Source organism: Capra hircus, chromosome 6 (genome assembly GCF_001704415.2).
Source record: "Capra hircus breed San Clemente chromosome 6, ASM170441v1, whole genome shotgun sequence".
NCBI lineage: Eukaryota > Metazoa > Chordata > Mammalia > Artiodactyla > Bovidae > Capra > Capra hircus.
Window position 1 is genome coordinate 20,216,013 of NC_030813.1, and position 26,284 is coordinate 20,242,296.

The 26,284-nt window shown below is 37.2% G+C and overlaps 1 protein-coding gene across 3 annotated transcripts in view; it reads right to left on the minus strand.

Moving 5' to 3' along the window:
- TET2 (tet methylcytosine dioxygenase 2) overlaps positions 801 to 26,284 on the minus strand; it is a 136,051-nt gene continuing 110,567 nt past the window's right edge. Inside the window, exons 7-11 of one of the 3 annotated variants that reach the window (XM_005681343.3) lie at positions 24,019 to 24,169; positions 22,059 to 22,148; positions 10,676 to 10,813; positions 7,598 to 7,952; positions 801 to 5,605 (exon numbers count right to left, since the gene is read on the minus strand). In XM_005681343.3, the coding sequence (XP_005681400.2) occupies positions 4,110 to 5,605; positions 7,598 to 7,952; positions 10,676 to 10,813; positions 22,059 to 22,148; positions 24,019 to 24,169 (2,230 nt within the window). In that variant the 3' untranslated portion in view covers positions 801 to 4,109. Of the gene's footprint in view, positions 5,606 to 7,597; positions 7,953 to 10,675; positions 10,814 to 22,058; positions 22,149 to 24,018; positions 24,170 to 26,284 lie in introns of those variants that run through there. The other 2 variants (XR_001295766.2, XM_013964483.2) reach the window with 2 other exon arrangements.

Genomic DNA, 26,284 nt, shown 5'->3' on the forward strand with positions numbered 1-26,284 from the left:
TCATTTTCTGGGTTCAAGAATGACTATTTGACAGAGAGAAAAATATGAGAAAGAATTCCCTTACTTCATGCATGATGTAAATGATTTCTCTACCAGTTTCAGAAGGGGTAGGGACGGTAGTTGGAAGACTCAAGGTAATTAGAACGTGTAACTCTGTTTTCTATCTTGCGTTTCTATAAAGTGTTCAGCAGGAGTGCACAGGGGCTGTGTGAGGAGCGGTTCACATGACAGGGAAGGGATCGAGAAGAGGGCAACCTAGCTTCCAGCTTCCTGGAGCCACGTGGGGTGGATGTGGACATGCGTTTGTCTGGTGCTTCTCAGACCACCTCTTCCCACTCCCCTTCCTAACACTGCCTGCCTTTCTCATAGGCAGGGAGAGGAATTTTCCATTAAGAGTGGACAGGAAGAGGAAAATGAGAATCTGAGAAAAGGGCTGGCCTTAGACTTAAGCAATGTGAACTCAACTCTGGGGTCCCTGCTGTCACTAATGGTGCTGAGACTGTACACGAGGAGGGATGGTCAGCTGAGGTCCTCAGAAGAGCTGTCACTCCATTCCTGACACTGGCTACACGTGAAAAGTGAGTAGGTTAAAAAGTAAGCTTGAAAAAAAGGTCAGCTGAATAGCTATTCAATCAGAGAAATAATTTTGGCCTTAATTATTTGGATGCTACCGTAGATATAGTTTACAATTAAGAATAACCATCTAAAAAGTATCTTTAAAAAGCAACTGTTTTTCAGCCCCACTGAGGTGGCAGTAATTCAGGAAGTGAACAGAAACTTCAACAAGACAATACTTAGAGTGCATTAAATAAATATAAATTTTATTAAAAACACTCACATAGCGTTATCAGGAATGATATAATAATAAACGCTTTCAAATAACCTGCATTCATAACATTACAATACTTACAGTATTTATAACCATCCTCAGATTTTTATAGACAAACCAAACATCTCATGAAAATAAGTTTTTAAAAAAAGCGTAGAAAAATGCACACAGAACTCATTATCTTAGTGTCAGACTGCAGAAGTTTCCTACACAAGTTAACCACTAGCTTTAGAAGTGAACTGTACACCACTGTGCGTCAATCAGGATGAAAAATTCATTCAAGTAAAGTTGACACCACTCAGAAGCATTTTCAAGTATGGCTATATAGTCAACCTGATATTCCTATATAAGCAAATTGGAGATCTGCTTTCCATTCATTCTGAGGCAGGTTTGATATTTACAATTATAGATCTGATATTTACAATATGCCACTTAATTTCTTCTCCTTCCTACCTAGCCTCTCCTCAACCCCCCAAACTAGACTTCCTGCTGTTGGCCAGCAGTTTGACAAATGACAGTGGATTGGTACAGAAACCAAATCTTCACTCATCTAGGGATGGTTGACTCAAAACCAACAAATGTGCAGGTAGTAACCAAATGTTTGGGGTTAGATGCCTGGCATATGCAAAACATTCAAATCATGCAGTTTGACATATATAAAGCAAATGTTCTTGAAATGCTTGTAAACTGGTCACGGCCAAAAACTAGAGAAAAATTTTTTTAAAGACAAAAGCCATGTTTTGACCCCCTCCAAAAAAAATCCAATAAGATTTGACCAATAAAACTCAAAGGCCTCCATTGATTAAGAGTTTATTTGAAATGTTAGTAAGCAAAAATGTACACAGACTAAGACATAATTGTACAGTTGATTGCACACCATCCCCCTAAGTGTTTGCTTGTGTAGAAAAGTCCTGTGGATCTGTACCTGTATTGATTATAGGGTCAAAACATCTTTTATTTAGAGAGTTAAAGACTCTAGCCAACAGCCACTTGCCAAACTCCTGACTTAACAATTTTCCCTTTATCAACTCAGTGCATTCTATTTTCATGTAATTTTTTTTCTGCTCGAAACAGTCAAAAGATTTTCCAAACTCTTAAAATGCTTTTCTTTACAATAAAAACAGCCAACAGATTTACAAGATTAGTTTTAGTTACATCAGGACATAGACAAGTAAAATAGGAGGGATTCAAAATAAAAGGGTTAAATCCCTGAAAAAGAATATATTTATTAACCTACAACAATTTTACATGAACACAGGTGACGTGTTGGCATAAGGAGAACATGAGCTGAAATATCCCTGAATTTTTAGAACAAAAAGGTTGAAGTTCAAGTTATACTTGCTAAGAAATCAAGTATTGGAAAAAGGTATGTTTTTCTTTAACTAAAAAAAAAAAGCCTTGGAAAAAAATGATGGTACACAATGCTATAAGCTTTCACTCTCAGTTCAATATCCTATTGCCAAACTAGTGTTGAGGTATATGACAAGTAGGAACATCACTCAAACCTTTAATGAATTCTTAGCTCACATTATGATATATTTGTAGCAGGTTGAGTAGCACCATCATGATGTGAATTCTGTTTCAAATCTATATATATATATATTTATATATATGTATATATTTTAATTTCTTTTTACAGTACTAAAATACTAAAGCATTGCGTTAAAAAAGTTTGTTTACAATTTAATTTACTTACTATACATCTCTTTCATTTCTTTATACAAATTAATGATTTAAAACCACCACAGCAAACCAGCTGCCTGTTTTTAAATTTTTTTTAATTAATAGATTCACATGGAACTAACCCTGTTTATTCATCTTACGCAGTCATCAGTCTGCTCAATCTTTCTGGTAAAGAGGACACTTAAGCTAAGAAATGACAACATTAAAATGTACAATTATCAACACAAAGGCAGACTGCCATTTGGTTCGCCAAAGGGAACCATACAGATCCATAAAATAGCATTGGCTTAAGTGAACTAGCTTTGTTGAGTCTGTAGCATGCTTTTATTTATTACCTGCAGTTAATAGAAAATTCTTAAAACTCTACATATTTGAGCAATGAACTTGTCATACAATTTTGTATAAAACTGTTTTACAGTATAGCATGTAAGATGAGCACCAGAAAACATGTGTTTTGTAGACTAATGTATTCCCTTGAATCCAGTAAGCCCCGTTTTGGATGTAACTGGCTGTAATAAAAATGGATACATTGCTCATCAGCAGATGCATGGCTAAAAGCAAAAATATTTTAAAAGCTTTCCTTAAAAAAATCAACTTTTCATTCTAAAATGAAAGTAAACGTTTTTTTCTTTTTTTTTAAACATCTCAGTACCTTAGCATTGTTCAAGTTGTCAAAGCTTAGGTAGACAAAGTGCTTCTAAAACACCATTTAAAATATTTATAGATATACATGTTTGTACACATATACATATGTGTATATATATATGTACATATATATGTTTATTGTCCTACAAGGACTTCACTGGATGAGCAAAATCCAGAGGCCTTTAAAATGTCCACATTTTAAAAACTAAGCTTGTGTAAGAATAGGTAATTATGATTAAAAACTTGAATGAAAAGGTACCCCCATTATTCAAGGGCATTGGAGTACACTGATAGCATCTTGATGATATAAAGGCATTAAATTTTCAGCTGTTAAAGACACCATTTTCTTAGCACCATTTCTTAGAACATCCAAACTAATTCAGTGTTTTGCTGTCTATTCATGCTTCCTGTAGCTATTTTGATAAATAAAAGTTAATATTAAGATTACAGTAAAAACTGCATGTTTAAAAGCCATAATTCCAGTATTTCAGTACATTGTATATTCAGCACCAGATGGTATTTTAAGATTCCTGCCCCTGTAATACTACAGTACTTGATTTGTGTTCCATGACTATGCAAACTTGGTATTATTAAAAGTGGTCACAGATGTGTAGAGTTGTAAGGGGTAGGGAATCACATTTACATATCGTCTCGTCCAGTAATAGAACCAGTGTTTAAAAATGTAAATCGTGGAACACTTCCTTCTCCATCTTCTTTTTGCATAGAATGCTTTGGTCTTTTGCCTAGATTCCATCTGTGACCACTCAGGAGTCAGTGGAAATTAAGTGCTATGGTAAGATGACCTCTTGTTTTGCTGGTGAGCCGAGGTTCCTCCCACCACATTTGTCAGAATTACTGTGTCCTTTCACCACTGCCCACGTCATGAGAACTACACTAACGGACAAGTTGGTTGTGGTCTTTTCAAATGAGGTAACCAACTCAAGGGGCGCCGTCACATGTATCTGTTGTAAGGCCCCGTGACCCTAGTGAAGGCATATGGGGATGTAGTTACTGGGGAGTCTGTGGTCACGGACATGGTCCTTTCAGCAAGGGACTTGATGAAGCGCAGGTAAGTGGGTTCGGAAGGTTCATGCGGCTCAGTGGGCTCCCGTTTCACCTTTTTGCCGTGGGTTTTCTGAGGCACATAGTCCGGGCCATGCTTTTCACCTTCTTCCTCTTTCTCGCGGGCTTTCTCGGCCATTTTGGCTTCCCAGAGCGCCAAGCCGTGTTTTGGCTCATTCATGCTCTTGTGCTGGTAAAAGACAAGCGAGATCCTGGTGGGGTGATTCCTGTTGGGATTCTTTAAAGGGGTTGTGGCGTGCAGCTCGCGCTTTGCACACTCGATGAGAATTGACCCATGAGTTGGAGCCACAGCCACTCCTCCGATGTCAGGATCCAGGAAGCTCTGCTCGCTGTCAGACCAGACCTCATCGTTGTCCTCGGCGGCCAAAGGCTGCTTTTCCTGACTGCCAGCCTCGTGTACTTTGTGCAAGCCTTCCTGCCCAGAAGTAGTTCTCTCAGGGTTAAGACCCGGAAGCACCTTAGATAAGCCATTCGCTGTGTGGGAGAGCATGTCGTTCTCCTTGTTTTGGAGATGCAGAGCATGAAGGGAACTGTTGAACATGCTCGGAGCTGCACTGTAGTTATGGATTAAATGAGAAGCTGGATGATGCTCACCGTTTTTATAGTCTATGTTTGAACTGCTCAAATTGGGTGGTAATCTAGAGGTGGCTCCCATGAAGTGGCCATCCATCTCATGTGTGGAATAAGAAGGGAATGTCCCTACATGGTGTACGTTTGGTCTGATAGTACAACTGCTGAAGGCATCTCCTTGCATATTTTGGTTTCCGTAACCTAAGTATTTAGAAGTAAAACTCTGGCTGTTTCCGAACCTTGGCTGGTAAAGTGTGTGGATGGGTGGCAGATTTAGCTTAGACAGAGGGTCTTGGTTTGGATACCTATAGAGATCCATGGGCTGAGGCTGGGGAGAATAGGAGCCCAGATATTGGGAGCAGTTGTCCATTGATATGTTTCCATTGCATTGATATGATGGATACTGGTTACTCTGATTCAAAAGCCCAGGGTAGGGGCTCATGGGATTAGAAGAATTCAAATAGGAACCTGCAGCTTGGGATGAGGTGGAATAGAGGTTCACAGGGTTGGCACCTCCATAAATATCTGAAGTGTGCGAAGAGCCTGGATAAGGGCTCATTGCATTGGGCCGTCTCATGTACAGATTGGTGGATCCAGATGAAGAGTAAGAGCTGACTGACTCTGACTGAGAGTTATTAGTTAAGGGGTGATGTGGCTGCTGTTGCAGGGGCTGCTGCTGAGGTCGCGGCAGCTGTGGCGGCTGCTTCTGTGGCTGTGGAAGTTGTTTCTGCAGTTGGGGTTGGGACTGGGGCTGCTGGGACGGCTGCATGACTGGTCCTGAAAGTCGTAGAAGTTCTGTGGACAGGATAAGAGAGAGCAGGGACAAATATGCTCGATTATCATTTTATGAAGGCCAGTGAGGATGTTTACATGCAAGTGAGAACCAGGACTAGAATTATGCAAGACCCGTCAAACAAGGACGAGAGTAACATCAGAGCTCTCTAATCACTGTCTCGCATAGTTTTCTGTGTCTAAAGCGTTAGAAATAAAATGGCAGAATCCATACAGTACAACTGGGTGAATGGTGGGAAATGTAATCAAACATCCAAAAGCCATTCCACTGAGGGCACCATGTGCTCTGGAGCTTCTGTGCTTTTGATCACGCCACACTGTCTACTGAAGTGCCCTGTCCGTCCTCCCCATCTCCCTGGCCTTCTTGACGCAGTCATCCCTTCCCTTCCTCAAGGAAGCCTTCTCTAAAGCCAGCTTCTAGTGCTTTTGTAGTTCTTGGTCAGAGTCACTGCAAACATAAGTCAGATAAAGCAACAGTCATAATATACTGGATACTGGAATTATATATAATGGATACTGGAATTATCCATTTTTAGTTCTTTCTTCACCTCACTGTAAAGCAGTTCCTTGAGGGAAAGGATCCTGTCTCATTTCACTTTATTTCTCCATTGCCTGGTAAACAATGTTAAATGGGTAAAGAAGCAAGAAAATTTGTTATGGAAGATTTAGCAATGCTATGAGGGAAAAAAAAAAAGCATTCATTTAAATATCCAAAACACTTTATACCATTGGCAAACTCTATTTCATTAGCATGCTTTCCAGGAAGGAAATTCACAGTTATAGACAGAACTTTAAAGAAACTTTTAGCTTTGTATGTGAAACTGGTAAAAGTCACACTTCTGTTTCATGACTTCACTTAAGCAAAAAAAAAAGTAATATGAGATCAGAACAGATAAATGGAGCTGCAATGGCAGTTCTGAAAACTGAAATGACTACTGCAGAGGCCAGTTAGAAGGAACTAGATGCAAAGTTCTTACTGATTATACTATACAGCTAACTTAAAGGAGCTATCAGGGAGTGGATAGGATTTACTTAGTGTAAATCAATGTATCAACAAATATTTATTAAACATCTTTGACATATGATTCTAAATTACTTAGTTTTATCTCTGAGATTCAGAGACAAATCAATCAGTAGAGAGATTTGACTTAGTGAAGCAGAGATGGGTGGTTCCAAGCAAAGCAGGATACTAACGCAAAAGATATACATTTTTCTTTTGTTTATGGCTAGGTCAATACCATCTCTTAAATTTGGATATGGACAACATGTTGTATGATTTTATTTTTTAGAGTATTAACTATAGTCATAAAACGAGAAGCTTTAGAAAGAACATTCACTTAGTATTGATAAATAATGCTCTATTGCTATAACTATAGATGTGATCTATTTTGATGGATAAAAGTTTTATAAGAACTATATGTGGAGCCCCCTTGCATACCTCAGACTCAACCTGGCTAAGGAAAAGTATCTTATTCTCCTGCCCTTCCCCTTCCATATCTCAATAAATAGTACTATTATCTGGGCTTATAACTTTAGAGTCATCCTTAACTATTTTTTCTCCTTCATTCTAATGGTTTGTCACTGATGTATTGATAATCATTTTGGAAGAATTTGCTTCCATCATCTTCACTACACCAAAGTTAAAGCTCTTATTATCTCCCTCTCGGTTGACTGCATCCGTCTCCAAACTATTAGTTACTCCACCTCCAATTTGGCTTGCCAGTCATTGCTAATAACTCTAATTTCACCACGTCACTTACCATAAAACTCTGCCATTTATTAGAAAATAAAATCCAAACTTCTTCCTCAAACTGGGGCTAATGGTGCAACATCTCATTACATCTCCAAGAACAAAGCCTGGACCTTGCTACCTTAGAGAAAATTCTGGTACGGAACGAAGACCATGGCTAAACTTAATCTTCCGAAATCAACAATGTTCACTTTTAAAATGTGTCATCTAACACATGAATCTACGGTGCTTCACATTAGATTTACCTGGCAGCTGTTTAGCCTGGCTTGCATTTTCAGTCTGTTTCGGACGAGATGAGGCTGACTTTTCTTTTTCACTCTTATTTGTGCTGTTCTCCAAAGAGGAAAGCTTCTCAGCTGCAGCTTTCTTGGCTTCTAGTTTCCTCTGTCGGCCCGTCTTGACTGGCTCTGCTAACATCCTGACCTTCCGCCGAAAAGAACTCAGTACCTGAATGGCGCCGTTTCGTTTTTTCTCCTCCTGAGCTTCTACACTGCCAAATTCATCAACATCAGAGACTTTGTAGAGAGGCAGAACGTGGAGCTGCTCATCCTCAGGTTTTCCTCCAATTTCTCGATTGTCTTCTCTAGTGAGGGTGCATACCTGGCAGGGAAGTAAGAGAGCACAGCTTCAGTTTCAGTCCAAATGAAAGCTGGTGTGTGAGTTTCTCCTCAGTATTTAGATTCATGGTGCTGGCCTAGGACCAGATTGGTTTGTTACCATAAAACCATGTTTGTCTGTTATTAGTGAAGACTGCATCAAAATGGTACATCAAGATAATAAGTTCATTTTTTTTTTTAATCTATCAGGAATTGTTACCTGTAGAGACCCTGTTCCTCACAGACATTTCTAAGGGAAGAAACTGTACCGTACCCAAAGTGTAGCAATCTTCCACTTTTCACACTTTGAAAATAGATGTGCTAGAGGTGAAGCCTCTTCAAAAAAGAAACTACAAGTTTCCTCCACCAAAACGACTTCCTCTGTTTTTGGTAATATCACATTCGCCTCATTTCATACTTTTGTGCACAAAGAAATTTCACATCTTTCTTCACACCTAACTCTCCTTAACTGTGTTTAGGAAATTTGCACCAGATACCAAGGTGAAATCTCAATAATGTAGACCTGAAGATTTGATTCATATGTAACTTAATGCTGTTTCCACCTTTCTTTTCTCTCCTCTATACTCTGTGAAATCTAACTTATTGTTTCTCTTCTTTCTCATTTCTTTTCTAAAAAGGAAAAAAGGTACTTCTGCTGCTCTGATAACTTGATGGTACTTTTTTTTCTTTGGTTGGCCACAATCACAGTGGCTTTGAAAGACTGTTTGTTGGTTTTTGAAATACTAGCTTTGAGTATTGAGTGCTTTTAATTAACAGAGAAAATGTGACCACAGTTATTTAAAATCCAAGGTAACATAAAAATCATTGAGAGATATGCTTGAAAGGAATGTGATGGTTAGATTTATGTTTGTAAATAAGTTTAACGTGTGATGGTATTAAAATGGTACACAGAAGTCATCCCAAATCCTTGTCTCTGAGCATCTGTCACCTTTTCCCACAATTTATCCCTACTCACTTCTACTTGTCTTGCGCAGCTTTCCATCTAACTGCATAGAAATTGCAGTCTATCAGAGGTATATTCCCCTCCACTTGAAAACTTTTTCTTCCTCTGCCTGCTTTCCATCTCCTTGCTGAAGAGGAATCTGATTATCGTCAGGACCAACTATAGCTCCATCTATCATTTATTTCCCCTAATCCCCAGAATCTAGCAGAGCCTCCAAATGAGCAGATGTTCAATACCTGATTAGCGATCATATAAGATATTGTAGATGATAAGCCTCGTGTTTGTTCTCCTTGATCAGAAGTTAGCAAACTTGGGTTAGTGGCCAATCTGCCTCGCAGCCTGTTTTTTGTATGGTCAGTGAATTAAGATTTTTTTTTTTCATTTTTAAAGAACTTTTTATTGGGAGGGACCCAAAGAACATTACAGAGATCCTATGTGGCCTGCAAAGCTTTTTAACAGAAAAAGTGTCCAACCCCTGCTCTAAATTATAGGTATTAATCAATATCTTCTCTGCTTTTCAACAAAAATTTCACACCAGCTTCCTCAAATTACTTCTACTGCCTACTACCTCTATGAATTCTTTTCTCCTCTGTAATAGAACTATAGTGCCTGGCTTATATTTTCCACGTTAGGTCTCATCTTCCTCAGTTAACACTTATATCTATGTTGATGACTCATTGTTGTTCAGTTGCCCAGTCAGTCATGTCAGATTCTTTGTGACCCCATGGACTGCAGCAGACCACGTGTCCCTGTCCCTCACCATCTCCCGAAGTTTGCCCAAGTTCATGTCCATTGCACTGGTGATGCCACCCAGCCATCTCATCCTCTGATGCCCTCTTCTCCTTCTGCCCTCAATCTTTCTCAGCATCAGGGACTTTTCCAATGAGTCGGCTGTTCCCGTCAGATGACCAAAATACTGGAGCTTCAGCTTCAGCATCAGTCCTGCCAACGAGTACTCAGTGTTGATTTAAGACTGCCTGGTTTGCTCTCCTTGCTGTCCAGGGGACTTTCAGGAGTCTTCTCCAGCACCACAGTTTGAAGGCATCAATTCTTTGGTATTCTGGAGGAGGGAACGGCAAACCACTCCAGTATACTTGCCATCAGAACCTCACGAACTGATGACTCATTAGGTTGATTAATTTATAGTTTCTGTACTTGAGCTTTTTCATTCTCTATCTCCATCCTGGGTCATCATCCCTCTAGGTGCAAGGGCACACCCTGAATTTTACTGGTATAGAACACACTGCTCCATCTTAAGATGGATCCATTTTCTCCCCTTAGCAAAGTTTCCAGTTGAGGGCAATTCATTTCACTGACTGTAATATGTAGCTACAATAGGTGGTTTTGGACTTTGAACCTTTTATAGTAGTTACTGTGACAATGGCGACACATTTTTCATACATCTTCTCTGTGTAAGTTAGACTGGTATCTTGGCTTGTGTATGACTTTTTTGCTGAACTGATTGTAACTTACCAGATATTTGATACTAAATTCTGAAAGCTATCCAATTATAGCTAGCAATGTTTAGTCACCCGTTTAGATTAGCACCAAGAATTTTCATGATTTTTACATACTTCTCAACAGTTTTCCACTGATATGCCAACCTGTTATACGAGTACTAGTCATGCCAAATAAGGTCACTTGCAACAGCAATCATTCATGAAGACACTGGCCGCTACAATGGCATCTCCTCACATGCTGCCAGCCTCCGTCCTCCCCTCTTCAGGAGCACATGCCGCTAGCCTGTCCTCAGCTCCACCTACCAGCGTGCTGCCGTTCTGCATGTTCTGCAAGTCTCTGTGGGCATGCGCACAGAAGTCCAAACATGCGGTGACCCCTGAGAATGGACGGCCTTCCTTCAGACCCAGACGGCACTCGGGTGCTCTGTGTTCATATTCAATCTGAAAAATAGGAGTGTGTCTATGAGTGGGCAGGACTTAGGCATCTGAAATTCTTAGGCACACATCTGACAAAAAAGTTTAAGACGGGTATACTGAGCAGGTCAGAAATTCCTTAGTATTATATTTTATATCCCAAAACACAATGGAATGAGGCGAAATGGGGCAAATGCTTTGACGTAGTAAAGGTTTTATTTTACAGTGTTGAGATATAATTGACTTATACTTTAAATATATGCTGTTTAGTGATATATATATCAAACAGTACACTATATATATGTGAAACCATTGCCACAAACAAAATAATGAGCATATCCATCATTCCCCAAAGCTTCCTCATGCCTCTTTCCTTTCACGCCTCCTACTTTGGTCTCCAGTAAGTAAGTAAGTGAAAGTTGCTCAGTCATGTCTGACTCTTTGCGACCCCATGGAGTATACAGTCCATGGAATTCTCCAGGCCAAAATGCTGGAGTGGGTAGCCTTTCCCTTCTCCAGGGGATCTTCCCAATCCAGGGGTTGGACTGGGGTCTCCCACATTGCAGGCAGATTCTTTACCAGCTGAGCCACATGACTTTCTTCTCAAGCACAAACTACTGATCGGCTTTGTCATTACAGATTAGTTTGCATTTTCTGGAATTTTATACAAATGGATCCATTTTGAGTTAATTTCTATATAGGGTGTGAGAATAAGAGTCAAAGAATTTTTTTTCCATATGGATATTCAACTGTTCAAACACCAGTGGATAAAAAAAGTTCATATACTTATCCCACTGAATTGTCTTGATTGAAAATCACTTGACCATACATGTTGAATCTATTTCCAGACTATCTGTTCTGATCTTTTGTTATGTAATAGTGTACTGGTGTGTGTGTAGGCCAATAACTGTTTTGATTACTAGTATATGTAGATTTGTAGTAAATCTTAAAATCCTGGAGTAAAATATTCAAATTTTGGTCTTTAAAAAACTGTTTGACTACTATGGATTCTTTACACTTCTCTCTATATATTTTAGAGTCACCTTGTCAATTCCTTCAGAACACCTGGTAAGATATTGGTAGGTCATGTACTGAATCCATTGATTAATTTGGGAAAAACTGACAAATAATATTTAGTCTTATGATCCATGAACACTGCATATCTTTCCAGTTATTTAGGTCTTCTATAATTTCTCTCCGCAGTGTTTTGTAGTTTTCAGTGCATAGGTCTTATACAGTTCTGTCAAATATGTATCTATGGATTTCATTTTTGATGCTACTGGTTTTCATTTCAATTTTTAATTGTTTATTGCTAGTATATAGAAAATATAATTAATTTTTATATTTTGCAAACTGTTGTAAACCATTTATTAGTTCTAGGAGGTTTTTTGGTAGATTCTTTGGAATTTTCCATGTAGATACACATGTTGTCTGCAAATAAGGACAATTTTATTTCTTCATATTCAGTCTGTATCCTTGCCTTCTGCACTGTCTAAAATTTCCAGTTAGATGTTAAATAGAATAAGCTATAAGGATATTTATACAGCACAAGGAACATAGCTGAAAATTTACAATAATTATAAATGAAGTATAATCTTTAATAGTTGTGAATATCTGTGTTGTACATGTGAAACTCCTGTGGTAAATCAACTATACCTCAATTTAAAAAATTAGGATGCCACAAAAAGCTTGCTGCCAAGATGAAAATTGAAAACCTGTCTTGAATTTTATTAAGCAAACATCCATTTGATAAAGAATTATGTATTTATTTTTATTACTGTATAACTGTATATTAAACTTATGTTTATAAATGTGGCACAGAGAACATTGTCAACAAACAGTAAAACCTAGTTGAGAAGTTAAAAGAAAGATGTTAACTAGAAGTGGTAAGAATGGCCATCCTTTTCTTATGCTGAGTAATTTTTTTGTTTATTTTTTTTAATTTTAGCTTTCCATTTATTGATTTTTCACAGATGTCAAAGGTCTACCTTAGATAACAGGCATGATCCCAATACAAAATGGATGGGTGGCTCAGATGGTAAAGAATCTGCCTCCAACGCAGATTCGATCAATGCAGATCAACCCAGGTTCAATCTCTGGGTCAGGAAGATGCCCTGGAGTAGGAAATGGCAACCCACTCCAGCATTCTTACCTGGAGAATTCCATAGATAGAGGAACCTGGTGGGCTATAGTCCATGGGGTCGCAAAGAGTCAGACAGAACTGAGCAAACACTCACTTTTTATCACAAAATAACATTAAGAAGTTTCATGTCACAAAATAGAGTAAAGCAAATTACAGTTCCACCTTGAACAAGTCAAGGAGTGAAATGCTTCTTTAACTTGCCGCCATGCCATAAAAACACTAAGCACTGGAAAGCTTTCAGTCTTTCACCATTACTCATGTTAGCTTTAGGTTTTTCATCTATGCCCTTTATTAGGCTGAGAAATTTTCCTTCTATGGATGTTAAATCTTGTCAAATGCCTTTTCTCTGCTGAGATATTGTTTCCCCCAATATGTTGGTTAATACACTGAATCACATTGATTGATCTTTGACTGTTAAATGAATGTTTGTTCCTGAAATAAACTCCATTTGATCATGATGTATTATTCCTTTTACACTAGTATTAGATGTATTTGCATGAAATTTTGTTAAGAACTTTCATATTAATATTCATGAAGATCATTGGATTTTATCTTTTCTTTAATGTCCTTGTCTGATTTTAGTATCAGGATATTTCCAGTCCCATAGAAGGAATTGGGAAGTATTTACCTCTTTGCTATTTTCTAGAAGAATTTCCATGATTATCTCTTTCTTAAATAATGGGTGAAATTTGTAAGGGAAATCATTTGGGTTTGGAGTTTTCTTTTTGAGAAAGTTTTCACTTATAATTTCTTTAATAGACACAGAAGTATTTGTGGTATTTATTTTCTTTCTTAAAATTTATTTTTAATTGGAGGATAATTGCTTTAGAATATTGTGTTGGCTTCTGCCATACAACAATGTGAATCAGTCATAAATATACATATATCCCCACCCTCCCCCAACCCCACACCCATCCTAGCCCTCTACATTGTCACAGAGTACTGCGTTGAGCTCCTTGTGTTATACAGCAACTTCCCATTAGCTATCTATTTTACATATGGTAATGTATATGACTTACTTCACTCTGTGTAATAGGCTCTAGGTTCATCCACCTCACTAGAACTGACTCAAATGTGTTCATTTTTATGGCTGAGTAATATTCCATTGTATATATGTACCACAACTTCCTTATCCATTCATCTGTCAATGGACATCTAGGTTTCTTCCATGCCCTATTTATTTTTTCTTTAGTAAGCTTTGGTAATTTGTGCCTTTTAAGGACTTTGTTCATTTCATCTAAGTCACTGATTTTATTTTCATAAAGTTTTTTTTTTAATTTTTATAAAGTTTTAATAATGTTTTCTATTATTAATTTGTAGGATCTACAGTAATTTCTCATCTCTAATTCTTGACATTGACAATTTGTACCTTCTATTTTTTTCTTGATTAAACTGACTTAAAGAAATAGTTTTTGGCTTCACTGATATATTTTGTTTTGTGCATTCTATCTTATTGATTTCTGTTCTTAACTTCTGCTTTTCTTTCCTTCTGTTTCTTAGAAGGCTAAAAGTGCTCCTTTTCTCCAAGTTTCATGGGGTAGAAGATCACTGATTTGAGGCTTTATACTCTTCTGATATAACTGTTATATGCTATAAATCTTTCTTTAAGCAAGCCTTCATAGTTGCATCCCACAAATTTAAATGCCACATCTTCATTTTCATTCAGTTTGAAATAGTTTCTTTGTTGAGATTTGTGATTTCTACTTCGTAGGGTCAGAGAACATACTTTGTGACGTTTAAATTTACTGATAGTTAATATTCTGGATCACCAAACAATTATCTTGGTAAATCATCCTTGTACACTTGAAATTAATGTTAACTCTGTCATTGTGTGGGGAGTTTTATACATGTCGGTAACATCAATTTGGTTAAAAGTGCTGTTCAAGTCTTCTGTTTCCTTATTAATTTTCTGTCCACTTGTTCTAACAGTCATTGAGAAAGATATACTGAAAATTGATTGTGGTTGGAGATTTCTTAGCTCTATCAGTTTTTGTTTAATATAATTTGAAGCTATTTATTATATGCATAGTTATGATTATGTTCTCTTGCTAACTTGACCTTTTTATCACTATGAAATGATCTTTATAATATTCTATGGCATGAAATCTACCTTGCTATTAATATCACTCCAGTTTTTGATTGACATTAGTACAATATTTCTTGGTTCCTGCTTTTTAAAATCATAATTGTTTTACATCAGTGTGATTATTCAATATCACAAGCTCTACCTTTTAAGTTGGGAGTGGTAAAAACATTTACTTTTGATGTGTTTTTTTTTAATATTGCTGGGATTAAATATACCATATGCTATTTGTTTTATATTTGTTTTATCTTTGGTTCCACATTTTTAAAAATGCCTTGGGATTCTATTCTCATTTCTTTACTGGGGGACTATACACTTTTTTTTAGTGGCTGCTTATTTTAAAGTTTATAGTGTAGTGTAATAGTTTATCCATATAGTATTATATTATTCCATATATAAGAATCTTACAACCATATACTTCCAATTCTCCAGTTTCTGCCCTTTTACATGTTATGATTCTTAAACTACATTTTAAATATATTTTAAAAGAGCAAATTATCTTTTAAAGAAAAAATTTTAAATAAGGGGAAAAAGTCTTTTTTCTTAAATATCTACTATTTATGATGTCTTCATTCCTTTTTGTCAATCCAGATTTCTATCTAGTTTTTTTCTATCAGAGGGCTTCCTTGAACATCTCTGAAGTGTTAGTCTGCTGGTGGCAAATTGTTTCAGCTTTGGTAGGTCTGGAAAAAAATTTTTATTTTGCCTTCAGTTTTTAGAGTCTTTACCGATTTCAAGGTTGATAGTTTTATTTTTTTCCCAGTACTTTAAAGATGTTTCTCCTATCTTTTTGCTTGCATTTTTCTATGTCTATTGTCATTTTTTCTCTATAAATAATCTTTTCTTTCCCCTCCTCCATCTGCTCTTCATGTTATTGATTTTAATGTGACTTTATGTAGCATTCTTTGTTAATTTCCCCCCCTCACACACACAACCTCTATTTGGGGCTTGCTGAGCTTCTTCTAGGATCAATGGGTTTATTGTGTGAGTAATTGGCCATTATATTTTAAAATATTCTCTGTCCTCTTTCTGCGATTCTAATTACATATATATTAGGGTAATAATACTGTGCCATAGGCATTTGATCAATTCATTTTATTTTTCAATTTCGCTTTTCCTCTTTCACATTGGGACATTTCTATCACCACATATTCAGGCTCACTAATCTGCTGTTAATTCCTTCTACTGTATTTTTTATTCAGATATTATATATGTTTTTCATCTCTAGAAGTTCAGTATGGGTCTGATGTCTTCTTCAGTTCAATTCAGTCACTCAGTTGTGCCCGACTCTTTGCGACCCCATGAATCGCAGCACGCCAGGCCTCCCTGTCCATCACCAACTCCCGGAGTTCACTGAGACTCATGTCCATCAAGTCAGTGATGCCATCCAGCCATCTCATCCTTTGTCTTCCCTTCTCCTCCTGCCTCCAATCCCTCCCAGCATCAGAGTCTTTTCCAATGAGTCAACTCTTTGCATGAGGTGGCCAAAGTATTGGAGTTTCAGCTTTAGCATTATTCCTTCCAAAGAAATCCCAGGGCTGATCTCCTGTAGAATGGACTGGTTGGATCTCCTTGCAGTCCAAGGGACTCTCAAGAGTCTTCTCCAACACCACAGTTCAAAAGCATCAATTCTTCAGTGCTCAGCTTTCTTCACAGTACAACTCTCACATCCATACATGACCACTGGAAAAACCACAGCCTTGACTAGGGACCTTTGTTGGCAAAGTAATGTCTCTGCTTTTGAATATTCTATCTAGGTTGGTCATAACTTTTCTTCCAAGGAATAAGCATCTTTTAATTTCATGGCTGCAGTCACCATCTGCAGTGATTTTGGAGCCCAGAAAAATAAAGTCCGCCACTGTTTCCCCATCTATTTCCCGTGAAGTGATGGGACCAGATGCCATGATCTTCCTTTTCTGAATGTTGAGCTTTAAGCCAACTTGTTCACTCTCCTCTTTCATCAAGAGGCTTTTTAGTTCCTCTTCACTTTCTGCCATAAGGGTGGTGTCATCTGCATATCTGAGGTTATTAATATTTCTCCTGGCAATCTTGATTCCAGCTTGTGCTTCTTCTTAGCCGTTTCTAAAGTCATGCTCATAGTTTCCTCTATTGTCTTAAGCAAATGAAATATTAGCAGTTTTAATGCCCTTGTCAATATATTCTTTATCATATATCATTTCTGGAACTATTTCTGTTGATTGCTCCCTATCCCTGCCCCCTGCCCCCAATTATGGATCATGTTTTCTAATTTCTTTGTATACCTGGTAATTTTTGACGAGTTACTATACACTATTAATTCTATCTAAAAAATTTTTTTTTGTTCTGAGATGCTGTTATGTGTGTGTACTCAGTTGTGTCTGACTCTTTTTGACCCCATGAACTATAGCCCGCCAGTCCATGGAATTTCCCAGGCAAGAATACTGGAGTGGGTTGCCATTTCCTCCTTCAGGGGATCTTTCTGACCCAGGAGTCAAACCCACATCTCTTGCATCTCCTGCACTGGCAGATGGTTTCTTTGCCACTGTGCCATCTGGGAAAACCACCCCCACCCCCACTAAGTTTGTTGGAATCAGTTTGATCCTTTCAAGTCTTGCTGTCAAACATTATTAGATGGAACCAGAACAGCCTAATCTACTTCAGTTACCAAGGCCAGCAAATTCTAAATACTTAATATCTTTCATGTTAGGGTGTCTTTTCCTTCTGGATGGTATTAACAATAACTATTCCAAGTCCTGTATAAAATCAAAGGATTGTTTTGCCCCTTTGGATGATTCTTTCCATGGCCCTGGTAATCTCTTCACATGCATGCAACATTTAGTGTACAGCTGAAGACTCTACAGATCTCTGGAGCTCTTCTCAATGAAGCATTCTCCTCTTTGGGACTCTGAATTGTGAATTCCAGCACTTTTACCAAATTCTGAACTTCGCATCCTAACACAGAGAAAACCATGGCATCTGTGTAGGTTCCTCCTTCCTGCCTGAAGCCTAATGTGCTCTTTAGGAAGTAAGTTGGGGTAATTGTAGTTTACCTTTTAAAATTCCCTTCTCTCTAGTGTTAGTATCTTGAGTTTCTTATTGTCTTATATCTAAAAACTACTGTTTTGTGTATTTTTTCTTTTTTTAAAATGTGAGAAAGTAAATCAGTTTCTGTTAATCCACCATGGCTAGAAGCTGAAGTCATAACATGATAAAGTTTGTGATGGTTTGAATATTATTTACTATTAGGCTTATACAGCATTTTTGAGAGACTGGCTAAAGGTAAATGACCACTCTATTTCACAAACCACAAATAGTGGTTTGTGACTATTTAGTCCATGCTGTGGTCTAGTTAGCTTATTCTGTTCCTTGAATAAAAATGATACAAAATCTAGTTGGTTTTTAGACTTATGCCATCTTATAAGAAACACCATGCAGGAGTCTGTAAATGAATTACTGGAAATTAATCTGTGTGGAAGACAATTCTAAGTGGATGACTTTCTGATGGTGTAAAGCTGTGCTGTTCAATTTGCTGGCTAGCAGCCACATGTGGCAATTTAAATTTAAATTAATTAAAATGGGAATTTCATTAAATCAATTGCACTATCCACATATCACATATTCAGTAACCACATGTAGCTAGTAACTACCATTCTAAACAGTCTAGACAGGAAATATTTCCACTGTCCTAGAAAGTTCTCTTGGTCTAAAATGTCATCTCCACACCTGATGAAAGCCCATGATTTTAAGATTTAAGCCTGCTAATTCAGGCCTAAACTTTAGTGGTAAGATAATCATAGAAAAGACAGCGAAATACAAATCTATTGGCAGATATGAAGGTATATTTAAATTAAGAAAATATAGTCTTATATCATGGAGCTGACAGAAGAAATGCTGTGAAGACCCAATGAAGCTTAACTTTGGCAATAAGACTTCATGACATCCAGGACTAACGCAAGGAAAAACATGCATATGTGAGAAATAAAGGTATTATATTCAATTGGGGAAAAGGAGGCAAAGACCAAATGACAGACCTTGGCAGCATCCGTAACTTTTATGTTTTACATATTCTGTAGGAAACAATCACATGGTTGTTTTTCAGATCTCTAAACCACGTGAAGACATATGGATAAATATTTCCAATAGTACCTACCATGAAATTTAAAAAAAACACCTTATTCATTCTTAGCCATTAGATGATTTAGTTTACATAGACATTACATCTATTTTTTAATGTATGAATGTATGTATGTATTTTATGGTGGTAAGAACACAACATGAGAGCTACAATTTTAGAAAATGTTTAAATTTAAATTTGTTGATTATAGGTACAATTATACAGTAGATCTCTAGACATTATTGGTCGTGCTTAACCAAAACTTTATGCCAACTGATTAGGCTCCTTTGTCCATGGCATTTCCCAAGCAAGAATGCTGGAGTGGGTTGCCAGTTCTCCAGGGGATCTTCCTGACCCAGGGATCAAACCTGGGTCTCCTGCATTGGCAAGCAGATTCTTTACCACTGAGCTACCAGGGAAGCCCATAGTACATCTACACATTTGCTCATATACAAATATTCAAACACATCTAAGGGACTATATATAATTATAATCATGTTGTTATACCTTAAAAATCTGAGGCTCCTTCGTATTTTAGATATTCCAGGTTTAGGAAATGCATAAAATACTCCAAACACAAACAGAGGAGAATATAGATGCTTAGATAATCGTGTTTGTATGATACAGTCTATAGTAAGAATCAAAGGAGTAAGGTGAACATCAATGCTTGTTGTTCTGTCCCATTCCTCAGTTAAATCCATTTGATTAATAACCCCTATAAAAAATTCATTTAATAGAAAATGGCCAAACTTGAAATCTAGCAATATAGACTCAATTCATTTTCTTTTTATAGCTTGATTTATTGTGTTGCTTACCCAGAGCTGTTTTACAACAGTATCAAGCCATTCCTTATACTTTCCTGTGACACTGATTAAAACAGGTAAGGTTGTAAAATAACAATATTAATCCCACTGTTATTAACCGCATTTAAAACAGTCACATATACGTCTCTAAAAATCTAGGTGTGACATGCTGCTGCTGCTGCTAAGTCGCTTCAGTCGTGTCCGAGGTGTGACATAAAACAACTTATAAAGAGACAATCATTAAAGTTGCCCTCTTTGCTACTTAAAAAAAAAAGTGAATTGGGGTTTGAGGAAAATGTTAACGTCCACATGTTAAAGAATAGCTAAATTGTTAATTAGAATTGGTCCCCTGTCTCTGCTGTGTAGACCAATCTAGTCCCCTTAGAGTCTTTAACATTGTTAAGTATTACAAATAACAATGTTTGCAAAAGTGTTGCCCTTCACACTTCCATATATCCCCACTGCATACTCTGAATACCTTCTCATCACTGCCAGCTTTCCCCCGTCCATCAGTCTTCCTCTTCCTCTTAAATCTTTAACCTCTCCTATTCCATTGTTCCTACCCCCCGCCCCCAGCCCTTTCTTCAGTGGTTTCTCTTCCTCCAATCACCCCTAAATGGTTAAATGTCAAAATCATTAGCCCTTTTTCATCTTTATAATCTCCACTCTGACAAATTGTATTTACTACTAACTACTTCCTACATTTTGGTAACTCCCACAGTGCTAACTTGGATTTTTTTCTGATTGTTTTTCTAATTATCCTAGAAATATGTCAGATCTAACATGTCCAAAACGACATTTATCTTCTCCTTATCTCCTCCAAACTTAATTTTCTTTACTGATTCCTAATACTAATTAATAACCACCTAAGCCAGATATTTGGTGGATCCTCAAATTCTCTTTTGCTTATCTTCAAATCCACTTGGTCACTATGAGTTCCACCTCAAATATTTCATATATTTATTTCATTTTATCACTGCTATTTTGTTAAATTAGGACCTTAACATGTCTTGCCCAATGGCTGCAATAGTTTACTTCTCTAATCTTCCACTAATCTAAGCTATATTTCATTTATTTGGCTTGAGTAGCCATATAGAGTTAAAACACTTTACTCTCACCACTTCCCTGGTGGCTCAGACAGTAAAAAATCTGCTGGCAATGTGGGAGACGGGCTTGATCCCTGGGTCAGGTAGATCCCCTGGAGGAGGTCATGGCAACCCACTCCAGTATTCTTGCCTGGGGAATCCCATGGACAGAGGAGCCTGGTGGGCTACAGTCTATGGGGGTGCAAAGAGTTGGACACAGCTGAGCAACTAACACTCACTTTCAACCTTATAGAGTTAAACTGCTTCACCCTCATTTTCCCCAATATACACTTAGAACACACCCCAGTGATAGACCTCTTGTCTACAAGATTATAAAGTTCAAAGATCTTTGTATGGTCTCCAAGGCCATTTATGACCTTACAGCTCTCCTCTACTCAGGGAAAAGCTTTTTTTCCTTCAGAAATGTGTGCATACCTCTATCCCAGCTGTATCCTTTTTTCCTATAGTTGGCATTTTACATTTCTCCTCTAAAGAAGGAGTTTATTGAAACTGTGTAGACTTCATGGTCTTTCACCTCCTTCATGAGCATCTCTAAACAAACCACCAAACCTTCCATATAGGCACAACCTGGCACACACTTAGAAAATAGGGGGAAACTAGCAAAATCTAATATATCTCATCACATGTATATACACTTACAAAGTGGTACAACCATAGCTTTATATGTACAGACTTGCTATGAAAACAGTTAACAGGTGGCTAACAGGTGGTTGGAACTATAGTTTGAATCATATAATTAACCACTATAGCCTGTCTATAGAGATAAAATTATCCATATGAGAACAAGATTAGTAAGTAAAACAGCTTGTGAGCCTTAAAAACTCATTATCTTTACAGATTAAAAGACCAGAAATATGCTCTTTTGGATGGTATAATTTTCATTTATCAAAAACAGAACATTACAGTGGCTTCAACAATTCAGAAGAGAAAAAAGTTAGATAAAAGAAAAACATTGCTTCAAAACTATTTCTGGAAAGACAGGTAGGTCATCAATAATGAGTAAGTAAAGCATCTCAATAACTGCCAATCATTGTTTAAACTCACCTGATTATTGTATGCATCAGGTGCAAGTTTCTTGTACGTTGGGGCCATAAGAGTGGACAGGTTTTGTAAATGCGACTCCAGTTTCTCTTCCTGTATAAAATGAACAATTCTGCATATTAAATTCCAAATCCATTCTATCCATATATGAAAGGTGACTAATTAGATTCCCCCCCTACATCTTAGATCCAAATCACTATATATAGCACCTCTTATTAAATAACTGCCATCTTAACACACTAAGTGAAAAGCGTAGACCATTTATAACCTGTTTTTGTTTGTGTTGTTAAATGTCCACCACTTTGTTATTTTAATAAGATTAATCAATCTTATACTTTGCATGCATCTATTAATACATGTCTACACTAGTAGTAGATTAGGAGAATGAGGCCATTCAAAAGGTCACATTCTCCACTCCTCTCCAGTTAGTGGCCAAGGAAGATGAGGTGTTGAAAGGATTTGTTTGGTTTAACCTATTTCCAATCTTTATGTTTTTAAATGTTTATAAAAATAGCATTTCAAAATTTGAAATTGTATCTCCATAGAACTAAAAATCACTAGGTGATTCAAATATGAATAAAACTCCAAGAACTATAATGTGGTATATGTGAAAAATTTTGTAAAGTTTAAAAGAGGAAAAATGTTCAGTTACATTCCCTCCCCCCTCAACAAAGAATATGCTTTTTTAAATGCTAGGTGATAATAGTCCATTGATCCATTCATACCTAGATGTTCTCATTTCACATTGATATTTCTCTAAAAACCTTGGGAGATTTAACCAGCTGGCAGAAAAATGTTTGTATTTCAGAAGGTGAGGAGATTTCTGACTGAAGCCTTCCTGTCTGACAGACAGAGGATGTTACTAGCCATCCCTTGGATTTGGTTTACATGAAACACAGGAATAAATATTTATGAAGTAGTGGTGAAAAAGCTCTCCAGTGTGAAAAATTTAAGTGGAAGGCGGCATGCAAATTTGCTATTCATTAGGTTTATTAAAGAGTTGGATGTTTTTCTTTATGAAAAAAGGACATCTAACACATTAATACAGCTTATTAAAATATTATGATTCTATGAAAAAATTTTATCGTGACTTGAAGAGCTTTGGCACTTTATTAAACTTCCGATTACCATTATAATTACAAATAATAGAGATAACACATTTTTCAATTAGAGGGACATGTAAAAATTATTACATCAATAGTATAGATATCTATTTCAATTGCATCTAAAATTTGAAAGAAAACTATACTGTGTACAGATTCACTAAAAATTTTATCATATTTAAACACTAAACATACTGAGGTTTTCCAATTATTCAGTTAACATACCCTAGAACACAAGCTACCCAAAAGTTGTTAAATTTCATACCAGTTTACAAGTTATATTTCGAGAAATTGATAGTCCAGAGAAAGGACAAACCCAGTGATGTCAATGAGAAATCAGAGTTCATTTATTTCAACTACACTTTTATATTAAAATCTAAGTATGTTTTAGTTACTTGAATACCCTTATTATAGTAACATTAAATCATCACATCTCATGGGCTGAAAAGGTGAATAGAAATGGTCTTTTATGAATGTGGCCGTCACAAACATGGCTTCTATAATTCAGGTTTAAAAGATGAAAGTTTTAACAGTCAAGTATTAATAATTTTAATATGGAAATGACAGCTGTGTAAAACTCAAATTAATATAAAAGACAAAGAATAAAAAGACATAAGCATAAAGAGTTTGTGTTGCTCAAACCCTATTACTTTGGTATCACATGGTTGTTATCATGCATAATTTTATAAAATATTATTATGTGTGTCTACAGTTTAGCCAAAATTTTATTGATCCATCTTTGAGATGAAATTCTCTCTGCTAATGAGAGTTTAGCAGAGTATATCATATTATTCATTTCATCTGTGTTCACCAATTCTCCATGAAAAATAAACAGATTATACATCAGGAAGTAAACAAACCTCTTTTGGGTCATCCCCAAGCAGCTTAAATTTTCTTGGGATCTTGCTTCTGGCAAACTTACATCCATTGTAGTACATGCTCCATGAACAACCAAAAGAAAAGGAGGCACCACAGGTGTCTGGGTCCAGCCCCTGACAGGCACAGGTTCTCCTGAGAAAGCAAAGAACCAAGTTCAGGACTATGGGTAGCACTGACTGGGCCATCAATCTCATATTCTGGGTATCTACATTCCAAAATGGGTGCAAATTAATTTTAAAACTCTAACTTTATATTAAGCTGTGCCACAATCAAACGAGAAAAGAACTATTTCAACTGACTCAAAAAGACCATTTAAACAAACATTTTATTGCAGTATAAACTGGAGAAAAGTACACATGATTTTATAGCTTGCAATCACTCACAAATGAAACATACCCATGTGGCACTGAAACTAAGAAACAAAACGTCCACTTGCACCTTCAAAACCCCATCCTTTCAGGCACTGTTCTCCTAACAGTAACTTCTATCACAAGAGAAGAGTTTTGCCTATCTTTACACTACATGTGTGCCTCTGCCTGGGCCCATACACTCAGGCATGTCTGACTCGTTGCGATTCCATGGACTGTAGCCCGCCAGGCTCCTCTGTCCATGAGATTCTCCAGGTAAGAATACTGGAGTAGGTTGCCATTTCCTTCTCCAGGGGATCTTCCTGATGCAGGGATCGAATCTGAGTCTCCTGCATTGGCAGGCAAATTCTTTACCACTGAAGCACGAGGGAAACCCTTTATACTATATATATGCTATTGTGTCCATTGTGCTTAGTCACTCAATTGTGTCTAAATCTTTATGATTCCATGGACTGCAGCCTGCCAGTATCCTCTTCCCATGGAATTCTCCAGGCAAAAATACTGAAGAGAGTTGCCACGCCCTTCCCCAGGGGATCTTCCCGACCCAGGGATTAAACCCAGATCTCCTGCACTGCCAGGGGATTCTCTACCAACTGAGCCACTAAGGAAGCTCTTTATATAGTAGATACTGCAAACCTACTGAATTTAGTGTGTATGCATGTGTATATGTATGTGAAAGTGATATAAAAGTGAAAAAGTATGTGTGTGTGTATATATATAGTTTTGCCCATTTTCCTTCTATGTATAGTATAGATCACACATACATTTATATATACACACACACAAACACATATACATAGTTTTGACTATTTTTATACTACATGTAAAGAAAAGGCAGAGGAACCAGAGATCAAATTGCCAACATCCGTTAGAGCATCGAAAAAGCAAGAGAGTTCCAGAAAAACATCTACTTCTGCTTTACTGACTATGGCAAAGCCTTTGACTGTGTGGATCACAACAAACTGTAAAAAATTCTGAAAGAAATGGGAATACCAGACCACCTTACCTACCTCCTGAGAAATCTGTATGCAGGTCAAGAAGCAACAGTTAGAACTGACCATGAAACAACAGACTGGTTCCAAATCGGGAAAGGAGAACATCAAGACCGTATACTGTCACCCTGCTTATTCAACTTCTATGCAGAGCACATCATGTGAAATGCCAGGCTGGATGAAGCACAAGCTGGAATCAAGACTGTTGGGAGAATTATCAATAACCTCAGATATGCAGGTGACACCACCCTTACGGCAGAAAGTGAAGAGCTAAAGAGCCTCTTGATAAACGTGAAAGAGGAAGAGTGAAAAAGTTGGCTTAAAACTCAACATTCAGATAACTAAGATCATAGCATTCGGTCCCATCATTTCATGGCAAATAGATGGGGAAACAATGGAAAGAGTGACAGACATTATTTTGGGGGGCTCCAAAATCACTGCAGATAGTGACTGCAGCCATGAAATTAAAAGATGCTTACTCTGTGGAAGAAAAGCTACGACCAACCTAGATAGCATATTAAGAAGCAGAGACATTACTTCATCAACAAAGGTCCATCTAGTCAAAGCTATGGTTTTTCTAGTAGTCATACATGGATGTGAGAGTTGGACTATAAAGAAACCTGAGCGTTGAAGAATTGATGCTTTTGAACTCTGGTGTTGGAGAAGACTCTTGAGAGTCCCTTGGACTGCAAGGAGAGTCAACCAGTCCATTCTAAAGGAAATCAGTCCTGAATATTCATTGGAAGGACTGATGCTGAAGCAGAAACTCCAACACTTTGGCCACCTGATTCGAAGAACTGACTCATCTGAAAAGACCCTGATGCTGGTAAAGATTGAAGGTGGGAGGAGAAGGGGACGACAGAGGATGAGATGGCTGGATGGCATCA